At 43.5% G+C, this 21,698-nt stretch overlaps 2 protein-coding genes and 1 pseudogene across 2 annotated transcripts; 1 reads left to right on the top strand and 2 right to left on the bottom strand.

Annotated features, from left to right (window-relative positions):
• The first annotated feature begins 1 nt into the window (after position 1).
• Positions 2-1,973, top strand: LOC119315714 (annotated as a pseudogene).
• Positions 1,974-4,016: 2,043 nt separating this feature from the next.
• On the bottom strand, positions 4,017-8,324 carry LOC119315305. Its single transcript, XM_037589961.1, has 11 exons — positions 8,014-8,324; positions 7,512-7,598; positions 7,276-7,395; positions 6,994-7,188; positions 6,696-6,899; positions 6,123-6,610; positions 5,614-5,713; positions 5,361-5,420; positions 5,182-5,274; positions 4,982-5,101; positions 4,017-4,744 (listed from the first exon to the last, which is right to left on the bottom strand). The coding sequence occupies exons 1-11, from the start codon at positions 8,200-8,202 to the stop codon at positions 4,394-4,396; spliced, it is 2,007 nt and encodes a 668-aa protein (XP_037445858.1). The 5' UTR covers positions 8,203-8,324; the 3' UTR covers positions 4,017-4,393.
• A 933-nt stretch (positions 8,325-9,257) lies between these two features.
• On the bottom strand, positions 9,258-13,976 carry LOC119315713 (probable helicase MAGATAMA 3). Its single transcript, XM_037590227.1, has 6 exons — positions 13,743-13,976; positions 12,413-12,961; positions 11,001-12,329; positions 10,569-10,896; positions 10,226-10,481; positions 9,258-10,123 (listed from the first exon to the last, which is right to left on the bottom strand). The coding sequence occupies exons 1-6, from the start codon at positions 13,974-13,976 to the stop codon at positions 9,916-9,918; spliced, it is 2,904 nt and encodes a 967-aa protein (XP_037446124.1). The 3' UTR covers positions 9,258-9,915.
• Positions 13,977-21,698: the final 7,722 nt, after the last annotated feature.

Raw genomic sequence — 21,698 nt, 5'->3', positions numbered from 1 at the left:
GACGACGATCTTGATTCCGAGGAATTGGGATGGCAACAATGATGCTGCTGGTGGGAGAGGGTCCAACTCTGATCGTTCTGATGATGAGGTAGATGATTCTATATCTCCAGCTCGATAATTTAGTATGATAGTAGGTATGATGATATATGTGAAACATTTGCCTTGTTGGTTTGTTTATTAAGTAGTCGTTGGTATGAGTGAAACAGCCAACATGATATCTGAGGCAGAGAGGTCACTGCCACTCTCAAGAAATAGGTTTTGGATTTTTTTTTTGTCCGTTACTCTGTTATTCAGCCAGTATTGTCCCACTAAATCAAAATAAAGAGTTGACATATCTCAGTAATATGGAGTCTGTTTGCGATGCAATCAGCTAATTAGTGCAATCATGAGATCGATAACTTGAGCCCCATCTGTCAGTCAACACCCATCTTCTTCACCACACAGATATTTTCAGCTGGAAGTTAGCACCCAGCAAACAAAGGAAGGCCCATTAGAGAACCATTTACGCTTGCATGCTACACAATACCGGAAAAAGAAACAAGGACTGTTACCACAAGAAATCTTTAGACAAATAAATGACCTTTAACTCATAGCCCTGGGAACACATTTGCACGACAAAGACGCGCATTTCCTTCTAGTTCGATGCAAGGACACTGATTTGTGTAATTTTGCAGGCTACGAACAGCTTCATTGATTCCTTTGGACAGAGAAAGAAAGTGAGACTCGTGGAAGAGAGCAGTAAGAAGAGGAAACGATATGGAGGTGAAGCACAAGGAAATCAACCTCCTTTTGATGGTAGCCAGGACGACCCAGTGCCCCTTCCAAATCCAATGGTCGGGTTTAATCTGCCTGGTGACAGGCTACGGTCAGTTAAGAGAAGGCTTTCAGAGCAAGCTGTTGGACCCCCCCTTCTTTTATTATGAGAATGTGGCCTTAGCCCCTAGAGGCGTATGGAGAACTATTTCAAGAACCTTGTATGACATCGAACCAGAATTTGTGGATTCTAAGTACCTTTGTGCAGCTGCCAGGAAACGAGGTTATATACACAATCTACCAATTGATAACAGGTCACCTCTCCTTCCCCTCCCCCTAAAGAATATATTTGAGGCCTTCCCTGATTATGAAAAGTGGTGGCCTTCCTGGGACCCAAGAAGGCAGCTAAACTGCCTGCTGACGAGTGTGGCAAGTGCAAAGCTGACAGAACGGATCAAGTATGCTCTTGCAAGCTCAGGCAGTCTACCATCTCTAAGTGTTCAGAAGTATGTCATGGATGAATGCAGGAAATGGAATCTTGTCTGGATTGGAAAGAACAAGGTTGCGCCTTTGGAGCCCCATGAGATGGAGTATCTACTTGGTTTCCCAAGAGACCACACGAGGGGAGTCTGCAAGATGGAGAGGTACAAAGCTCTTGGGAACTCATTTCAAGTGGATACAGTTGCTTATCACTTGTCAGTGTTGATGGACATGTTTCCTGATGGTATAAATGTGCTGTCCTTATTCACCGGTATTGGGGGAGGAGAAGTAGCCCTGCACAAGCTTGGGGTCCACATGAAGACAGTGGTTTCTGTTGAGATTTCTGAAGTGAACAGGAGGATTTTCAGAGGTTGGTGGAATCAGAATCAAACGGGTGGCAGTCTGATTGAGATTCCAGGCGTGGAGACTCTCACTAATGATACAATCGAGTCATTGACTAGAAGATTGGGTGGTTTTGACTTGATAATTGGAGGCAGCCCATGCAACAATCTTACCGGCAGCAACCGGCACCACCGTGATGGTTTACAGGGCGAGCAATCTGCTCTGTTCTACGAGTACTCGAGAATACTGAATGTTGTCAAGTCCGTTATGGCGAGGATGTAGCCTATCCATTGTAGTGGCTGTTTGTCCATTTAGTAGTGTTTATCTCTAGAAACTGAATGTCCCAAGTGTAAACAGAGCTGACTTGGAGGAGGTTTATCTGAGAGTCACATTTAGCATATGATTCATTGTTGCTAACTAGTACTCCCTCCGTAAACTAATATAAGAGCGTTTGGATCACTAAAGTAGTAATCCAAACGCTCTTATATTAGTTTACAGAGGGAGTAATTTAGAACCTGTTCTTCTTTACCCAAAGAAAGTCTACCGTGGTCCCCTTAAACTCTTTCCAGAGTCTAATTTCCATCCTCAACTCCAAAACTGCTTACTTAACATCGCCAACTCAAATAAAGGTACTACCTCTGTAAAGTAATAGAAGACCTTTTAGATCACTACAGAGGGAGTACTACTGAATCAACAGTGTGTGTGAGTTTGGGATGATGAATGCCTACATAAAGTTGTGATCTGATTGTTTAAGTGATGACATGTTGCCATATTTCTCCAATACTTTATAATGATACACCTGCATTTGCACTCTTGTTATGTAAATCTGAAGTTCTGTATATAGGTTGCCTATGATAACATTTTGAGGTTCTTGGTGTGTTGCCTATGAGCTCTATCATTACTTTGGCTTCTTTGAAGTATGATTAAATGGATTTCGTTTTCAGGTGAGTTCTATTAACTTAAACTCGGGTAGTCTTGAAATGTTGCATTGCGTTCTATTGTTTCCCTTCCATAATTCCTGTTGACTGAAAATAGAGGTAAAGTCATGGGAAGGGTAGCTATTCTAGGATGCATTATTGCTTGTTGTGTCTTTCAGTCTCTGTTTGCTAGCAGCTACTTATTTGTAAAGCAAACTTGTATTGTGGCCTTTGCTGTTTATATTTATGTACACAGGGAAGTGAGAACTGTTTATATTTCTGTACACATAAAGTGCATTGTACTCTTATTTATGTTTACTTTAATTCCAGAATTTTCAGCATTTGTCTCGTGAGGCAAAGGTAAAATTGTAATTTTATCAGACGCATTTGTCTTGTTCTTGGTTCTGGCCTCTTCAAGGAAATTGTCGGGCAATTTAAGACTGGAATTTGGTGTTTCACTTGCAGTGCAAAAAAACTGATACGTTCACACAGATATAAGACAGTCTACAGTAGAGTGCAAACAAAGCTGTTACAGTTGCAGAATTAGTATCTGGTCTATACTGCAATGCAAACATAGCCGATGCGCTTTCAGAAATAGCTTATTCTGTTCTTTTTCTTGCTAGATTATTTTGATTTGCATGTTAAGTTGTCCATATAGTCTTCCTAGCTGACTTCTGGCCTGGCATCTGGACCTGTTCGGACGGGCTCTGGCATATCTGTGCTGACAACTTCTGTGATCTGCCGTATGATAACTGTGGCCTCTCAACTCTCACTGAAGCTTCATTTGTTTTCAGTTACATGTAGATGTCTTTTGCAGCTGGAAGCTGAGATTTCTTTAGAATGTAATGGCATCATATTCTTGTGACAGTAGTAGCATGCTGTCGCTGGTTACTCGTGGACTGATTATTCGTTTGCTGGTGCATTTATGTTCTTTAAAGCCTTTGATGATCCAGATGGAGATATGAAACTCAGGGCATTCATGGCGCCGTTCAAGCTTTGCCTTTAACCCTTTGTCCAGAGGCAGACTAAGGGAGGGAGCTGCTGGAATGCAAGGCTGATGAAGATGTCACCATTAACAAAAACTTGCACTTTCTTCTGAGTCTACATAATTATAGTATGGAGGCATTTGTGGTTGCTCATCTTGCAAGAGGAAATCCGTTTATACAAATTAACCTTCACAGCACATGGTAATGATTCAGGTGGTTCTTTATTTAGCTTTGCGTCCATGGATATAGGAGTCAGCAACAGCATCAGGCTGGAATGGCAGCGAGAGATTCAGATAATTGTTCGAACATTTTTGCACATTCTTAAATAATTTGTACTGGATACATGTAAACCACATGTATATATTTGTTCTAAACAAAGTACTTCCACTATATTTAAGTTTCAAGTCAACATCCAGTTCACAAGTTATTGACATTGTGAATCGCTTAACATGATTTATTTAATGTTGTTTATGCTCTGCATGAATCTAAATATCAGCGCATCCGCAATAATTTTTTTCCAGCTATGGCCACATTTCAGTGCAAAAAAGATAACCCTCTCACAATATATGGCACCACCCAGTTTATTAGTGCACAACTTACAAACCAATCAACCCAGACAAAAACAACTTTACAAAAGAGAAAAAAGTATATATTTGAGAAAAGAAAGACCAAAACGGTATCCCTGGTATGAAACGCAGCGCCAAACACCATGAGATCCAAAACATCTTCCTTTCGCCGCGATCTTGGTAGAGATAATCCAACTTCGCAGATGAAATATCTTCACCGAAGCGGTTTCTGAGCTCTGCTGTGTTGTATAATTTCCTCCCAAAAAATGTACACCATATACAACTAGCCATCACATTTTCCAGTCTGCAAAGAATGAATTCTGTGGCCCAAACATACCAGCTGGCAGGATCAGCCTAGGGAGCCTGTTCTGTGTTGTGGCTTCTGGGAGCCACTGCTGTCAGGCAAGAACAGGTACCGGAATTTCGAGTCGAACGCGACCACGGTGAAACTGCGTGCCCCGAGAAGCCGCTGCCTCCTCTGAGAGGAATACTCTCGGATGGTTGCAACTTGCTCAGGCGAGAGGTGATGGCAGATCCAGTCCGTGAACAGGGAGTCTTCGACGGCCCCCTTGGCATAGCTCTGCAGTAACTTTGGGATCAGTAGTTTCCCTCGGTCACTTATGCCGACAGACGCTTGGATGTAGTCTCTCAGTGACTCCAGAAGCTCATTCCTGACATTTGCTGCCGTGAAGATTCTTACCTGTATGACAGCAGATCATCATCACCTCAATAACATAAATATTACTAGAATATACACACACAGAGGGCAAGATAGATTATACTTTATGATTCTTATAATTGGTTATGACAGTGTACATGTTCAAATATCCTAGATAGTACGTTAAAAAGGCGTGTGAGCAAGGTTTGAATAAACAAGCATTGTGTAACAATATACGTGTATTTCCAGGAAATTATGACAGTCTCTTAATGTACTTACAGCTGGTGAAGAGAACATTCCACAACTCAGACCAAACAGCAGAAGGGGCTCAGCTTGATCGATCGAATACTTCTTGTGCCCCTCAGAAATTTTGAACTTCTGAAGAGCCAACATCAAAGACTACAAACAGGCAGGGAAAACAATAAGAGGTTATAATAAAACTAGGGGCAAAACAAAATGGATTAAGAAAAGAGTTATACAAGTTGGGGCCGATGCACCGGAGTCTTCATCTTTAGTATCACAAACTCTATTTCAGCTGCACTGAACGACTGCCCACCAACTGTGTAACAGGCCTGCATCACCAACTCACTTTAACCAACTGCCTCACTGAAGAAAGATGACATGTATTTGTTCAACTGGGAACAGAGACTCGACAAACCTTTTGCATCAGAGAGAAAAGCTTGATGTCATTCCGGGGAACTCCATATGCGAGGTATGACTGGTAGATGCCAGTACAGAATTGTTAGTGCACGAGGTTCAATAAGCAAGTGATAGAAAGTTAAAGAAAATTAAGGCTTTTTATGAAGAAAGATGTGGAATGGAAATACAGCAGAACTGAGTGGACTTATTTTTCTTTTCAAATACAATCCATGCCCGTAAAAACAGCCTCGTAAGTAACAATTTGTACTTACATGCATTATTAGCGCATTATACAAGTTAATCCAAAAGGCTAGCCGCTCATCAGAGTTCAAACAATCAGGGTTAACTTTTGATAGCTGCTCCACGAGAAATCTGCAAACCAATGAGAATGATACACGAATTACTAAATACATTCATAATAAATAGTAAGAACTAAAAGTTGCTCCAGAATAATGGGCTTATAGGCAGAAATAACACCAATTGGGAAAATTTGACACGAAAAAGATGTTTTCATGCATCGTGATACCTTGTGGTGCTAAAAATGATGACAAGCAGCCCAATTCAAAGAAAAAATTACTTAGTTTGATTGTTTCCAGCAACTAAAGATTACATGGGAGTATCCTATCCTTCCCTCAGTTCAGTTATTTGTAGATTCAATTGGGGCAACACAATTAGAAATGTTGATCCGACGCTAACAGTTCCACATATATGACATTTGTAAGTACGCAAAATATCTAGAGTAGGATTGTTGTTAGCTTTGGCCGAGGTTGCAGCAGCAAACCTGAACTTTTTTAGAGCTTCAGATGCATATTCAAGTTGCTCCTTTCCAACCGACATCCAAGATACTTCAGCTGCTGAACAGTAGTTTCCGATGTCTCTTCGGGTTCCCTTTCCATTAACTTTATACGGGTCAAAGTTTCTGGCTTTATTCATCATCTCATCATTGTGATAGGAGTCAACCGAAGAGCTCCGTAGCATTGAGGGTAATATGGATGAATCTGAGAAGGATGCCAGTGTAGAACCAGATAGACGCTCCGCTGAGGAAGATGAACAATCAGAAGATGCCTTCCCAGATATCTTGGAGGATTCAGATAAACGGAGGAAAATGTTTCTCATGCAGCGCACCATCTCCTCTGATAGCTGATTTGGATAGTTCCAAAGATTTCCTGCTTTCATGCTAGTTAATTTTTGAATGGACTGTTCAAATGATAAATCATCGATCTTTTCATCTTCTTTGCCTTGATTTTCCACCGAGCATGACCCTTGCATCTGCAGAAACATAAATTAAGCTTCAATATACTAATATCTATGACAAATACACGAATAGGCTGTTATGCATAAACATGAAAAGGACCTCTTCGTCCCGGTGCTTTTCCAACAGTCCATTTAAAGAGACATCTCGGTGTTTCTCGAGCAGCCTATTTAGGGAAACCATTTGTCTATCTTCGGATTCTTCTCCAAGATCCTGGTCATAATCAAGTTCTGTGAGTAAATCTTGTTGCATTGATCTCATTGACTCGGATCCTCCAAACTTCAAATCCCTCAATGATGATATGTGCTGATGAGAAATATAATCAAGAAACCGTCAACAACACTCCTGTATCAGGAATAATGCACCCCAAGGAGATATTTTGTCAGATAATAATACTTACTTCTTCCCATGTACACGTGCAAGTTGACAGCGAGCGGTCATCTGAGGACGCAGATGGCAAGCCTCCTGGGTTATTTTGGGCAAGTAGCCGTTCATTCCTTTCATGACAAAGCTGGTAATACAGATCATTTAACTCCTTTTCGAGGTTCGAAACGGCACCCTCCAGGGAGGCAATGTTAACTAGTAGCTCCTGTGTCTACACATGATGGAAGGTTAAAACAAGATTAGTGAATGCACATTGACTTTCTAGTAAATGACAGTGTAGTATAAATAGCTCCTGCACCTCAGGTGGGATCTTGGCAGAAGAATTCAATGCAGGCGGCGGCGCATTCTGCGTGACGGCCTCCGCCAGCGCCACGTGCAACTCGATCTCTTTCTCGAGCTGCCTCTGCAGTTTCTTGACCTGCACGGTTCCACTTACCGGATAAGAACAAACACCGAATCCAGGCACCGACATAACATTACATCGAACCGTCGAAAAACGACATATAACCAGCGACAAGAAGAGTAATCACACACTTCCTGCTCGAGCTCCGAGCGGTAGCTCCGCGTCCTGCCCCTGCGGCTCTCCTCTCTCCTCCCGCCGCGGTTGCCCTTGCCATCATCCTACAACAAGAACAGACCAAAGCAATTCAGTCAAGATAATGCTATTAAACTACTTTATTGATGCATCCAATCTTGGAGACAGAGGTCAAGTGAGCACTAAGCAACAAGATTGCCGGTTGACCGCACAGCCTGCGGTGGTGATTTAGTTGGGAGTGGGGACAGACGAGGCGAGGGACTCCATCCGGGACAAGGACGTTGCCCCCCTGTACGGCGCCCTCGGCGCGACGGCACCCGCAAAGGGACAGCGATTTGATCTGGTTCGCGGCGTTAGGTGCTAAAATCTCGCCTTTCTCCACCAAGAATCTAGGCTTTTCCCAACCACGCTATGGCTCAATAATCCGGACATTTAAATTTAGAAATAATAGGAGCATGATTTCTGTGGGTCGTGACTTGACAGTACGGAGCAGGAACTCACCCCGGAGCAGCTGGCCGCCGGCGCCGGCGCGTCGACGTCCCCCGCGGACACGTGCGGCGTGCGCTGCAGCGCGCGGCCTGGCTCGGCGGGCCTCCGGGCGCCGCCGCCGGCCGCCTTCTGGATCAGGGCGGCGGAGACCATGTCGGCGGCGGCGGAGGGGAGCGCGTCCTCGGCCCGCGCGCACGGCATGGGGGGCGGGCCTCCGGTCGGCCAGTCCTGCCGCCACCTGACCAGACCCTACGCGGCAACGGCGGTCGCACCGCGGCGCGCCTGCTCGACGGGGTGCATTGGGTCGGCGTGGGCGTGGGGGACGGGGGGAGGCGTTGGGTGCGTTGGGCGCGCGGCGAGGCCCGGGAGGCCTGCTTTATGGCGGGCGGGCGGGCGTTTGGGCGCGGGGCGGGGCGGCGGGCGTGGGAGGGGCCGAGGGAGGGAGGGAGGGAAAGGGTGGACTTTTGGCGGAGTGGGGGGCGAGTGGGAGGGCACTAGTAGTACGCTGAAAGGTGACGACGGTGTGACGATTCTGACCATGATGGCCTGCGGTGCGGGCGTGCGCGTGCCCTGCCGTGCCGTTGGTTGGTTCTTGGTTGCAAGCCCTCCTCCGCCGGTCAACTTCTTGGTCATCATGCTGGCCCGTGGTCACCGACTCACCGTGACTGATGCTGAACACAAATTGCATGGTCAATTGATCTGTAAAAATGAGGTGTTTCACCGTGCTGCCACGTTATTTTGAATTTTGGACTTGCTTGCTGTGCTTGTGCTGCTGTTGTGTTTGGGCGGTCTGATTGCAACGGGTGGCCTCTTGCGCTGTCTCTTCTGTGTTTGCTTGCTGCGCTGTTTGGAACCATTTGACAATAACAGTTGCCTTTGCCTCCTACTATTACTTGGCCCGTAGCAATGATGGTACAACTCGCGGCTTCAAAACAATCCAAAAAACTACTCCCTCCGTTACACCGCATTGTCAAAAACGCTCCTATATTATGGGAAAGAGGGAGCACGTTTCCTACATTTTTACCGCTCTCATGTTGTTTATTTATGGTTTTAGATTACCTTATTATATGTGTTCGAGGAATCCATTATGCTGTTCATGTCATTAGTGTCATGAACCAGTGATTGGCTCGAAAATTCTTGCTACAATATTAGCAACAACAAAAAAACCTTGCTGCATAGGCTTTTTACACCGAAGGAATGGCACCAAAGTGGATTAGAGCAAGACCAACAAAGTGTTCATCAGAAGACGATCTGGCTTTACTGATAAATAAAAATGAACTAAAGCACATCAGATCCAAGAAAATGAACCACACGAGAGCGACAGAGATCCATCCTTGGCAAAGCTCGTTCAAAGTCTGCCAACTATGGTCCCATCTTTTGCATGCATCTTGACGCTCTTCCAAAACCCACGACGACCAAACCTGCACCAAACATAGACTAAACACAAAGCTTTTGAAGGCCCACGCGTGGCCAACCTTGACACCTTTCACCCAAAGGCATCCCCGGCTTTAGCCCGATGCTGATGCTTTGCCCAAAGGCCAAAGCAAACAATCACGGTATCTTTTCCACGAGAGCTATATATACAAGTTTGCAGGCAGGCATGGCCGTTCATTCACAACGAATAGAAGTGATCGTTTACAACGGTTAAACCGTTCTTCCTCAGGCACGGTTTCAACTTTGAGCCGCCCGCATCGAAGATATATGATGTCCGCCTTCCAAACTTCAAATTATCTCACGATCGAACAACGATCCTTCCTGGGTCTTTGTAATCAGAACAAGTTAGTACCACAAGCTTAGTTTCTACTTCTACTCCTTTTTGCCACCCAACTTTGGAAGCCAGAAGCTTTCAGCCTCCTGCGACCGTAGGCCGACAACATGCTTCAGAGAACTTATTCCACAGTATGTACCTCTGGATCATGCCGCGCACTGCAAGGACTCCATCTTGTGCAGATTATCGGCGGCATCAAGCTCAGTAGTTGCCGCCTGTATTGCGTCTAGCAGACCTTTGTCACTGCTAGCATGGAAAAAGCGCCGTCGTCTCTGAGAACCATACACAATGTCCTGCCAGACAGACCTGTTCTTCGACAGAGTCGTCGCGTTGCCAATCACCCACAAGCAATGCCTGCGGACCAAAACAAAACCACACAGTTCATCCAAGGCAGTCATAGACTCATGGTACTACATAACAACACATGACCACAAGGTAATTAAATGTTTGGCTTACTTGGCCCTGGTGAGAGCCACATTGGTACGCTTTGCGTCCCTGAGGAACCCGACGGCGCCATCCTCGTTGCTCCTCACCGTGGATATGATGATGACATCTTCCTCCCCGCCCTGGAACCCGTCCACCGACTTTATCTTGAGAGAGAAACCATCGCGGCAACCGTATGGTTTCTCCAACTTCTCCTGGAACGCTCTCACCTGAGCGTTGTACGGCGACAGGATGCCAACGGATAGCCTTGTTCCCGAAGAAGACGACTCTGTGATGAGGCGTAAAGAAATAAAGAGAAAAAGTTATGCCACAAACAAAGGCCAGCATTGTATGTCCGCTTGTACATATGACAGACCTCGGAACAGTCTCTCCACTATCAGCGAGACGACGGCGATCTCGATGGTGTTTTTGGGGCTCCGGCTATGCTCCTCACTGCTCTCGCGCCCCCCACGCACGTTGATGAACGAGTAGGGCCCAAACATGTTGCCTCTCAAGAGGCGGCGCCGGTGGCTCTTGGAGACGACGTTGGGGCCGTCACCTACCTTGCCGTCATAAAACCTCCAGACAGGGAACCTGCTTATCTCCGGATGCATCCTGTACTGGGTGTCGAGGAGGTGCTTGCGGCAGCCTAGCGAGATCAGCCTCTCGAAGATGCTTCTTCCGAAATCCGCATTCTCGGATATCTGCAACGACCATTTCGCAAGCAAAGGGTCTTATTAGTCAAGTCTACTCTAGTACTAGTAACTACAGTACTAACTAGTGAGTGAACTGGCTTCAGAGATCATACTTTGCTCTTGACGAGAGCAGGTAGCTGGCGCTCATCCCCGATGGAAACAGCATGCCTTATACAAGGCAGCTGCAGCGGGATCATGGCCTCGCACTCCTTGAGCTGCGCGGCCTCGTCGACGACCAACAGCTCCAGAGGTGGGAAGATCTCGGGTTCTTTGCGTTGCTGTTGTCCTTGCCCGCCAACAGGTTTGTGGTTATCCGTGGGCAGTACGTTATACAGCCTGAAAGAAGTGGAAACAGTGCACAGGATACTCTTGGCTCTCTTCAGCAGGTAGGTTTCAATCGGTCGCTTGTCGTAGTAGCCGGGGAGCTTCAGATTGTTGCGCAGATACTCCAGTTGTTCGAGACAGAGTGACCTCGCTTTCCTGAATCTGCATTCCTCGCATGGAGGATCGCTGCTCACAGAGCACGGGTTGCAGGCATCGCCGACATCGCTCACCCATGCCTCGTGTCTGTCGCCGGCACCGGCGTCTAGCAGCGCACCGAGAACTCTTGTTGCTTCTACCACATCGGACATGCACCAGAAATTCGGCGCCGGCGTAGGGTCCCTTGGGAAATCATTCTGCAATGTCTCGATGCAGTGGCACAAGTTGTGAGCGAGTTCCTTGTGAGTGGCTCTCACAAAATCCTTGAATGACAGGGTAATAAACACTTGCACGTCTCCTTCATTATTGCATCTATCCTTTTCATGGCCATTCCCTTTATTGCATCTTGCAACATTTTTGTTCTTCTTATCTAGTACATTTGATGAGATGTTCCTCTTCTTCTCCTCCTCCTCACGGTCCTTGGTAATTTTGTCGGTGTACAGCTGGTATTTGCTCACAGGCTCCACAAGAAAACCCATCAGCGAACGCAAGCAGTGCGCCCAGCCTCCATTTGGCGAGAAGCATTGGGAAAGCCGCTCGACACGACAGTCAAGGAACACCGCAGAGAGCTCGTGGCTGGCATCTACCTTCATCTTCTCATTGTTTCCCAGCAGAACGATGTCACTGAGGAAGCAGCCGCCGCTGCCGCCATTCGAGAACTCCCGGACAAGCTGGACAACTCGAGACGCGACCTCCAGCACCGCGGTGTTGGTCGGAGCACAAGTAAGCGTCCGGTGCCCCCTGAGCAGCATCGCCCAGAGTATGGTGCTGATGGTCTTGGTTTTGCCGGTCCCTGGAGGCCCCCATATCAGCTTCAGGGAAGGAGAAGGGCTCCCCATTGCTGCAACGGAGTCCTCTACTGCGTTCAGCTGCGACTCGTTAAGCCTGAACCTGTCGAGCCCAAGGTCGGCGGCGGCAGCTGACCGATGAGATGACTGGGACCCGGAGTCGTTTTCCACTGCCTTCATGTGGAAAAGTGAAATTTACAAGTAATTAAGCCAGTGACAAAGAATGATATATAGCACGCTGCATAAGAAGAGTCTACCTTCGAGGCGCTGTATCTCCAGATGGCATCCACGAGACCGGCATCGCTCACTCTCTTCCGACCGCTCGTCTTCCCCAGCTGAAGGCACGTCCAAATGCGATTGTACGTCTTGGTGTTCATGAGAAATGAGACGAACAACGGCGCCACGGGTCTGTTTGTTCCGGCGTCGACCTCCACGGGCGGAACAGCTGTCGACAGCCTGACGATGAAGCAGTCAGCTGGGAAATCCTCGTCGTCTTCCCAGCTCTTGCAGACCGAACCCAAGACGTAGGATGACGGGTGCTTGCCCTTCCTCGAGGAGGAGATGGCGACGATGTCGTCCTTGACGGGAGTGTACGATGTTCTCCTGGCAGCTAGAAAACAGAAGAAGAAGGCCGAGGACTTCTCGCCATGGTCGAGCTTCTGAACCCTGGTTACCTGAAGGAATGGTGCTTGGTGGTAACCCTCGAACGAAGAGAGGAAGTCCGCGTGGACTTCCTCGACCAATGGCTCAGCAAACGAATCCAAGTAATGCTCCAGCGATGAGAATGTCTTGGGTATTTTCTTCACCTGGAACGACCGAGTGGTTCAACCATTATTAATTTATTATTGCATGAATATTGACTCATTTTTCATATACCTGTCGTTATGCTGTTAAAATGTGATTGAAAAAGAAGCTGCAACATTTCTTATTCTTGTACTAACAGTTATTAAAAATTAAAGATAACAACAAGTCACAATGCGTGCTAGAAAGAACCGCCTGTGAACAGCGGCGGAGATTGAAAGAAACCTCAGGAGGCACGAAGCTGCAACTTTTTTCGGATACCAAATCATACGACTACACTAAAAGAACAAGATTGTGATGCAAGCCACTTTAACAGCGGCAAGCCTGCAGCTGGGACTTTCATCCTCGGCTGGTTTCTTTCTGTATCCCTCTTGTTGCCCACTGCTACGACAAGTCCCAAATTGCCTTGCTGATTCAATAAGTCCACGCATGGTTTTGTTGCATTATCATGTTCATGACTTTGATGTCCATACTGGAGCAACAAATAGCTTTATTACGCATGCTTTTGAGGAGGCTGGGCATTCAGTCAATGCTGGTTCATTAGCTTCTCTCACAATCACCTCTATTTCTTCTGTAAAATGGATCAATAGTGTTCCCCATAAGCATCGCTGGGTTCGGTTCTATACTCTATAGGCTGTAAACCACAAACCTATTCACCGCAAAATCTCTGCCCTAATTAGAAATTTCCCCAACAAATTAAGATGCAGTGGGAAACTGGAACTGAATTGGATAAGATTAGAAACGGGGAGAGGGAGGGTAGAGTGGTAGACTGCTCTTGCTGCTCACTGGCTCACCGCGCGCGGCGCCGGCGTCGCCTGATGCCTGAGCGCGGCCGCGACGAGGCGTTGATGCCTCTGGCCGTCCGACGGTCTGGATTACGGGCGCCCGCGGCCGGTGGCCCGCCACCCCCCACGCCGGAACGCATCTGCCCCCGCCCACCCACGCCGCTCGCCAACGCCAAGTCCGCGCGAGAACAGAGCTGGTCGGTCGCTGCTTTTTTTTTTTTTTGGCTGCTCCCATCTCTTTTTTTTGGCTGCTCCCCTCTCAGTCCAGGTTTGCCCTAGTGGGCCGTATTAGTTATGGGCTGCCGTGTTGTGGGTAACTTTGTTTCCTTTTTGCTGGGGACGACGGCCCAGGTTTGCCCTAGTGATTCCTCAAGAAAAAAAAATGCCCTAGTGAAGCTCCCCCATGGCCTGTGAACCAATCCACTTACCAAATCGACATGTGAGCGAGAAAGGAGTAAAATGCATAAAACCATCACATGCGTGTCACGATTAGCGAAAAATCATCACTTTACGAACGTGGAGCGTGGCGGCTGGCACAACCTACCCATTAGATAAAGCTTTGTTACCAATGTGGCTTGGAAATAAATTTAATGATGATATTGATCCATATTTTGAGACAAAAAAAGGTTGTGTCAAAAGCATCCTCTTTCCATGGTTCTGTTCACTGCTGTGGTAGGGGATGGAGAAACTAATGGATACGCTTGTCACATCTTATCAGTGATGCCTTAGTCACATGCGAAGGTTCAGCTCATGGGCTTCTTGCAGCCCGATATTTTGTAAAAAGAAATGTATTTTTTTAAAGACTGTCAAGATATATCTCTGGGTATTTGTAAAGTTTTAGTAAATAATAAAATTATTTGTAGGCTAAACAAAAAAGACAAAAATTCGGCCAAAATATAAGTCCATTTTGAACTGTGTGTCTATTTTTGTGTGTGTGTAAATGTAAATAAATGCTGAAGAAATTTTAATACACACATAGTAGACATGTATCTGCACACGTACACTTATTTTAAGATTTTTTATGTATGTACTGTAATTACTGTTTGAAAGAACGGGCTCCCTAGTGCCTTGCCACCACAACACATTATCGTGGCTTATAGCCATCCAAATATGTCAATGCTATGATTTTTATTTATCATGACTTTATAAAGGTCAGAACATGATCCCTAAAAAAGAGTTAAACCTTAAGCTTGTGTTTTTTGTGAGTTTGAGCGGCGTCTAGGTTGAAAATCAAACTTCCATATAAGAGTGAAATATTGTTCATTGTTGTCCAAAACGGTTTCCAAACAATTACTTAGCAGATAAGATGTCTTTTAAAAATCAGGCAAATTGTTCATATCAAGTAAAACATAGTTATAGTTGTACATAGTGTTTTCTTCCCTATTACTTGGCAGATAGAGCGAAGATTGTAGATTTGACTCCCCTTTATTGGCGGCCCTGGTGGTTGGTGGCAAGGAGGGAAATCCTGGTGCGTGCGTTCCGGTTAGAGGTTTATGTTAGGATTTTTCAGTCATCACAAGTGCGGCTCTTGGGAGGATGACAACGCTTCTTCTTTGAGTATGTCTTTCTGCCTACGTCCCCCCTTGAGCTTGTCCGTATGGAAATAGTCGACAAAGTCTCAGCATAGATTTCTGCCATCTCCTTGGGATGATGAGGTTAGGGTTCCTCATCGTGTAGCGAGATTTGGTGCTAGGTGCTTCAGATATATTCAAGGGTTCAATAGTGACGAATGAGGTTTCAGGGCCACTGGTCCTTAGGTGCACGTGCATGAAGACTTTCTGCCTGTCCTCAACAAGGTGAAGTCGTAGGGGGGGTTTACGACAATGCCCGCGAGTGGCTCCTTCTGACGATAGAAGTGGTCGTTCGGTGGTTTGATATGTCTCTAACGTATCTATAAATTATGAAGTATGTATGCCATGTTTACAACAATTTTACCCGGTTTTGGTATGATTTAATTAGAACTAACCCGGACTGGCGCTGTTTTCAGCAGAACTACCATGGTGTTGTTTTTTGTGCAGAAATAAAAGTTCTCGAAATGGGCTGAAAATTTACGTTTATTTTTTATGGACCAGAAGAGACCCACGGAGCACTGGAGTTGGGCCAGAAGAGACACGAGGGCACGACAAGCCTGGGGAGCGCGCCCCACGAGATTGTCACTCCCGCGTGGACCCCCTTGACGTGAGACCGACGCCAAAAATTCCTATAAATACCCAAACCCCTAGAAAGAACCCTAGATTAGAAATTCCACCGTCGCAAGCCTGTGTATCCACGAAAACTCAATTGGGACCCTATTTCGGCACCCTACCGGAGGGGAAAATCATCACCGGAGGCCATCTTCATCATCCCGGCGGCCACCATGATGATGAGGGAGTAGTTCACCCTCGGGGCTGAGGGTATGTACCAGTAGCTATGTGTTTGATCTCTCTCACATGTTCTTGATCTGGAACGATCTTGATGTAACCATGGGCTTTGTTAATATAGTTCGATCATATGGTGTTTTCCCCCTCTCTATCTTGTTGTGATGAATTGAGTTTTCACCTTTGAGATTTCACTATTATCAGATTGAATACTTTTATGGATTTGAGAACACTTGATGTATGTCTTGCATATGAATACCCTAGTGACAATGGGGTATTATATTGATTCACTTGATGTATGTTTTGGCACTCAACTCGCGGATTCCCGAGGTGACATTGGGGTAATCTATGCATAGGGGTTGATGCATGTTTTCGTCCTAATTTCTCCCGTAGAAATTTTGGGGCACTCTTTGAAGTTGTTTGTGTTGGATTGAATATTATGAATCTGAAGTTGTTTGATGCGTATCGTACAATTGACTCATGGATACTTGTAGTGACATTGGAGTATATAGGTGACATTAGAATTGGTTGATGTGTATCATATGGTGTTATTTTAGTACGAACTATAGGGTTGTTCGTGACACTTATAGGGATGGCTCAATAGATTGATCGGAAAAAATAACTTTGAGTTGGTTCCGTATCCTACAAACAATTTCATTTTTTGTCCTCCGCTAGATAAGATCTTTGGAGTGATTCTTTGTCGCGCGTTGAGGCATTGTTATATGATTCAATTATGTTAGCACTGTTGATAGATTGCACTAGTGAAAATATGAATCCTATACAATTTGTATCACCATCTCTTCGCCAAACTAGTGCACCTATAAAATTTACCATTGTATTTGGTGTGTTGGAGACATAAGATATTTCTTGTATTTGATTGCAGGGTTGTTTGAGAGAGACCATCTTCATCCTACGCCTTCCGCAGATTGGTAAACCTTAGGTCATTCAATTGAGGGAAAATTTCTACTATCCTACAAAACTTCGTGCTTGGAGGCCCAACACGAGTCTACAAGAATAAGTTATGTAGTAGACATCATGGTCTCAAAAACTTGATGTATTTTTTATTATGTTGGAGGTGCTTTATACTCCCAATGGACTTTCATAGTAGATTGGGTCCTTTTTTGCAAAAAAAACATTTTAAACAATTTTTCAGACATATATATGGCAGGCCTGGTTTTGATTTTCACTACTATATGTAGAATACGATCTTGGTGCTAATTGCCATAACCCAAAGAAATCATGGATTGTAGTTGCTTTTATTCCATGAAAAACAAATTTTATAACCACATTTTTATTATGCGAGAAAATATATATTGTTTTACTATACATAGCAACTCCATCATAATCCCCACAAAAAAAAACCCATCATAAACCTGACAAGGCTGTCAATACGTGTTTGCCTTATTGTAAATCATGTACCCCCTCCCTCCATAAAAAATCATATACCCCCTCCATTCCAAACAGGGTTGTATTCTAGAGTTGTCCTAACTCAATCTTTTAAAATTTTGACCAAACTTATTGGAAAATTACCAACATCCAAGGCAACAATTTAGTATCATTATATCCACCATGAAATACATTTTAAAGCATACCTACTGGTTTCATAGTTATTGTTATTTTTTCCTATGAATTTGGTCAAAGATGATAAAGTTTGACTTAGGGAAACTCTAGAATGCAATCTATTTTGAAAGTGTCAAAAAGAATTTGTAAGTAGAATAAAATATCTTGTCCGAGGTAATGGTTGAGAATTCCCAACCTTTTCCTTGAGAAGGTCCTTGTTGAGGACATCCTCCAAAGACCAAGAGAAGATTTTGCATTCTAGATAGGTAAGATCCCAACTGTCCAGTTTATGCTTGCCTTTCTTCATCCTAGACCAGAAATCTGCCACATCCTGCATTTTCTTCTCGTCGACTGTAAGAGCTGCCTGGAGAAAGGAAAACATGATGAGCCTGTATTCTTGGTAAAAAAACTAAATACAGGATAGGATTACATAGTGAGGCCCTCCCACACAACTCAGTTTTTTTGGTTTACAACCATTTAAATTTTATACAATGTTGTTGTTGTTTTTTTTGGGGGGGGGGGGACAAGATTTTTTTTTGAAGGTTAACATTCAATATATTTTTGTTCCATCAGATGGATGATCAAGGCATCATCCTTGACTTTGATATTCAAGAAGGAGATGCACGCATGTAAGTATGGGTGAATATGAGCTAGTGACTAGTTCATTCAAAACTAACTCAAAAACAAAACAAACAAAAAGCATTTTTTACTATCTATAAACCAAACAACACATCTTCTGTATTAATATGTTATATTCATATAGGATTATTTGAGGTACATGTCATATCGTTTCATATGTTTTCTATCCTATGGTTTGACGGAGGTTCCAATTATCTCTTGGTATCAATTGTAAGCTACTAACAACCATGATGGGCAATAGGCTAAATAAGTGAGAGTACCCCATAACTTCCCTTCAAAATTGTTGTCATGCAAGTATTGTTTTTGCTTTGTGAGTCATATTGAATTTATAGAACTAGCTAAGTGACCCACGCATATGCATTACCAGATGTACTATACATTAGTCTATATATATACTATATATTTTTAAAATTTTGACATGTCTCTAGGGCTTAACTTTAACCATTAAGTTATCGTATAACTTTCATAAAAGATAGCATGCATTTCAAAATTTCAGCTATTTTATGGATAGTATATGGAGTTCGTGTATTTTTTTTCTTATTATGATTTTATATATGAAAATACTTTTTTTAAACATAACAAATTTGAAGAATTTTCTCTATATAGTTTATGGCAATTTAGTTATTAAGTACTTCACAAGGGGTTCCTACAAAAATATGGAATGACTAATTTCTTTATACATGTTATTCCCATTTCAGATATAAAGGCATTATTTATTCACCCAATACTATATTTTAAAATAGAATTGTTTCTAATTAGTTATTTGTGGATATCACATGGATTTTGTATGAAAATAAAGTTTTAATTCATTTTTCATTATCAAGAATGTAACATACAAAACAAAACTATATGCTTCTTAAATTGTTGTAATATGATATGTTTAATATAGCTAATTCGTATGAAGTGAGATTTCTTATCCGAACAAGATATATTTTAGAAAATGAAAATTTCAGATAGGGAGACAAAGTAAACTTCATTGGTCTTCTCTTTACCCATAACCGATGATTCCCTTCTTTACTAAACCAAACAGATTGCTACATCCTACTGAATTGAATTACGCTAGCGTCTCTTAAGATTTTGTTCTTGGAGCCATGTGAACTTGACATGGGCAGGCATGCTACTAACCCCTCGTAAGACCTAAATGAGACTCTAAATGAATTGTTTTCTATTGCATCCTAATTGAAGTGCTCAAACTATAAAAATACTGCCTCTAGGTGCCTGTCACCACAAGCCTTGCTTTACTACATCTTACAATATTCATCAAATTGTATGGTAGATCCTCTCAAAATTATGATTTCTAACTAATTGTCGTCGTTTCATGATTCACCTCATCAACATATTTATCTAACTGAAATCCAATCACTATTTAAAGATATGCTTGCATTTCAATTTATGTTGAATATTACATATTAATAAATCCAACTATTGATTTTAGTTGAAGCCAACATTAGGTCTCTCACAAATGTGAGGGACTCAGATTTAACATGTCAAAAAAACTTTGCACAACAAATTTATGTTTTCATGAATATTCATAGTATGCAATAGAAAATCAAAGTTATGCTCTATGCTAGAGAGAAAATAACATGGGGGAAAGATCATTAATCGATGAACTAATGATTGTTTTGTCATTTTCAAACACACCATAACAATGTCCATATGTTTATTTTGTACCTGACAAGGTAATAGTACATACAAAGTTTTATGTATGTAGTTATACAATAGCTTTTATGCCATCATGCACTTTTAATATATAGTATATTAACTCCAAATATCGTCTGGTTGTCTTATTATATTGAAACTTTTTGTGGATTTTAATTTGGATAAACAAAAATATTTTTATTCTTTATCTGCCACAATAAAGACAAACACTATTGTAGAATATCTCAGATTTCTATAGACAGTCTAATTCGTGTATGTTGTTATAATCTAGCCCCACACCATGACCATTGGGAAGCACCAATGGTAATTGCGGAGTGGCTTTTGGCTAGTGTGTAAGTCTTGCAACTTCTCGTGTAATGGTCATTCGGAAGTTGAAGGTGCATTTGTAGTGACAGATTGGCACATGTTATGGTATGGATTGTGTGTGCTTGGCGTGGCATTGCAACATGATCATTCATGGTGAGGCCAGAGACGCCAAATCCTTTTTGAAACTTGTCATGTGGGAGCTGTGAAAACATCGCAATGCGATCATCTTTGATGGGGCGACACCATCGGTAAGGAATGTCTTAACCAAGGTAGAACTGTTGGGATGTTCATGACAGCGGGGTAGTCTCCTTTGGGATGAGTACAATACGGTGTGTGGAGCGATCTTTAGGTGGGTCAATAGTGAGTAGTCCACTTGTGTTGCGGGATGGTGGAGATGTCATCGGCATGTTTGTAACATAATTGTTGTACGCGGACCTTGGGTGCTTCCATCCTTCTCTCTTTAATGCATACTACGCACACTCGTGCATATTCTAAAAAAGACGACAAATCATGATGCAAGGGTGATGATCACAAAGTTCATTGGATCCTTCAATGAATGAGTCTTCATGGTAGTATGTGTCAAATCTGTGTTGCCGTGGCCATGACCGGTGGTATACGACTTGCACCTAGCCACTAGGTTGTGTATGGTTGTAGTTTGATTTCTGATAGGTTTCCTTGTGTGTCGAAGGAACATATTTTAGATGCATTATATTTTAAATTCCAACCATTAAATTATATTATCAAAGTTATAAATATATTAACCTATATGGCCGAACATGGTGGTTTGTTTGCATATTATTTTGATAATGTAATAGATAAATATTCTGAAAAACATAGGAATAACAAAAAAGAAATCCAAAAACACATGAATGATAATAACAAATAGCTTTTTTTATTGGGATAATAACAAATAGCTGGCAAACATATAAAATGAACTCCTTTGATTTGTAATGATTGTGTGCATTGTAATGATGCAAAGGCCGGGGGTGATGCTCGTTTTCTGTAAGAACTCCTTCGATTTGTAGGATTGTAAAGAAGGGGCTGCACTTATGTTTAGTGTTCTATTTTTTTTACAGGGATGCTTCACAGAATATTTCTAAAGTGTTTGAAAAGTTTGACAACAATCTCATCTACCACGTCAAGTATACATTTCAAAACCGGAAGAAATAATAGAAATGCAATACTTTGCCCGTTTAACAGAACAACAAACACATGCCAAACGTTATGGCCGGCGTAATATACCATGGAGGGGGAGGCAAAGCCGGAGCCTGAGGCGGTGATGCGACCGGGCGCAAAGGCGGAGGAAGAGGGGAAATGTGAGGCGGTGGAGCTTGAGCCTGAGCCCGAGGGGGTGATGCGACCGGGCGCAAAGGCGGAGGAAGAGGGGAAGCGTGAGGCGGTGGAGTCTGAGCCTGAGGGGGTGATGCGACCGGGCG

Source organism: Triticum dicoccoides, chromosome 6A (assembly GCF_002162155.2).
Source record: "Triticum dicoccoides isolate Atlit2015 ecotype Zavitan chromosome 6A, WEW_v2.0, whole genome shotgun sequence".
NCBI classification, from domain to species: Eukaryota; Viridiplantae; Streptophyta; class Magnoliopsida; order Poales; family Poaceae; genus Triticum; species Triticum dicoccoides.
The sequence above is the reverse complement of the archived record's forward strand: the minus strand, read 5'-3'. Positions and strand labels throughout refer to the sequence as shown.

Excerpts from the sequence above, each read along its gene's own strand:
- LOC119315713 (XM_037590227.1), bottom strand. The coding sequence starts at position 13,976 with ATGGGAGCAGCCAAAAAAAAAAAAAAGCAGCGACCGACCAGCTCTGTT. Across the intron at positions 12,330-12,412 it reads GGAGATACAGCGCCTCGAAG|GCAGTGGAAAACGACTCCGG; the intron begins GTAGACTCTTCT and ends TTCCACATGAAG. Across the intron at positions 10,482-10,568 it reads AGTGGAGAGACTGTTCCGAG|AGTCGTCTTCTTCGGGAACA; the intron begins GTCTGTCATATG and ends GCCTCATCACAG.
- LOC119315305 (XM_037589961.1), bottom strand. The coding sequence starts at position 8,202 with ATGCCGTGCGCGCGGGCCGAGGACGCGCTCCCCTCCGCCGCCGCCGAC. Across the intron at positions 6,900-6,993 it reads GCACGTGTACATGGGAAGAA|CACATATCATCATTGAGGGA; the intron begins GTAAGTATTATT and ends ATTTCTCATCAG. Across the intron at positions 6,611-6,695 it reads AAAAGCACCGGGACGAAGAG|ATGCAAGGGTCATGCTCGGT; the intron begins GTCCTTTTCATG and ends ATGTTTCTGCAG.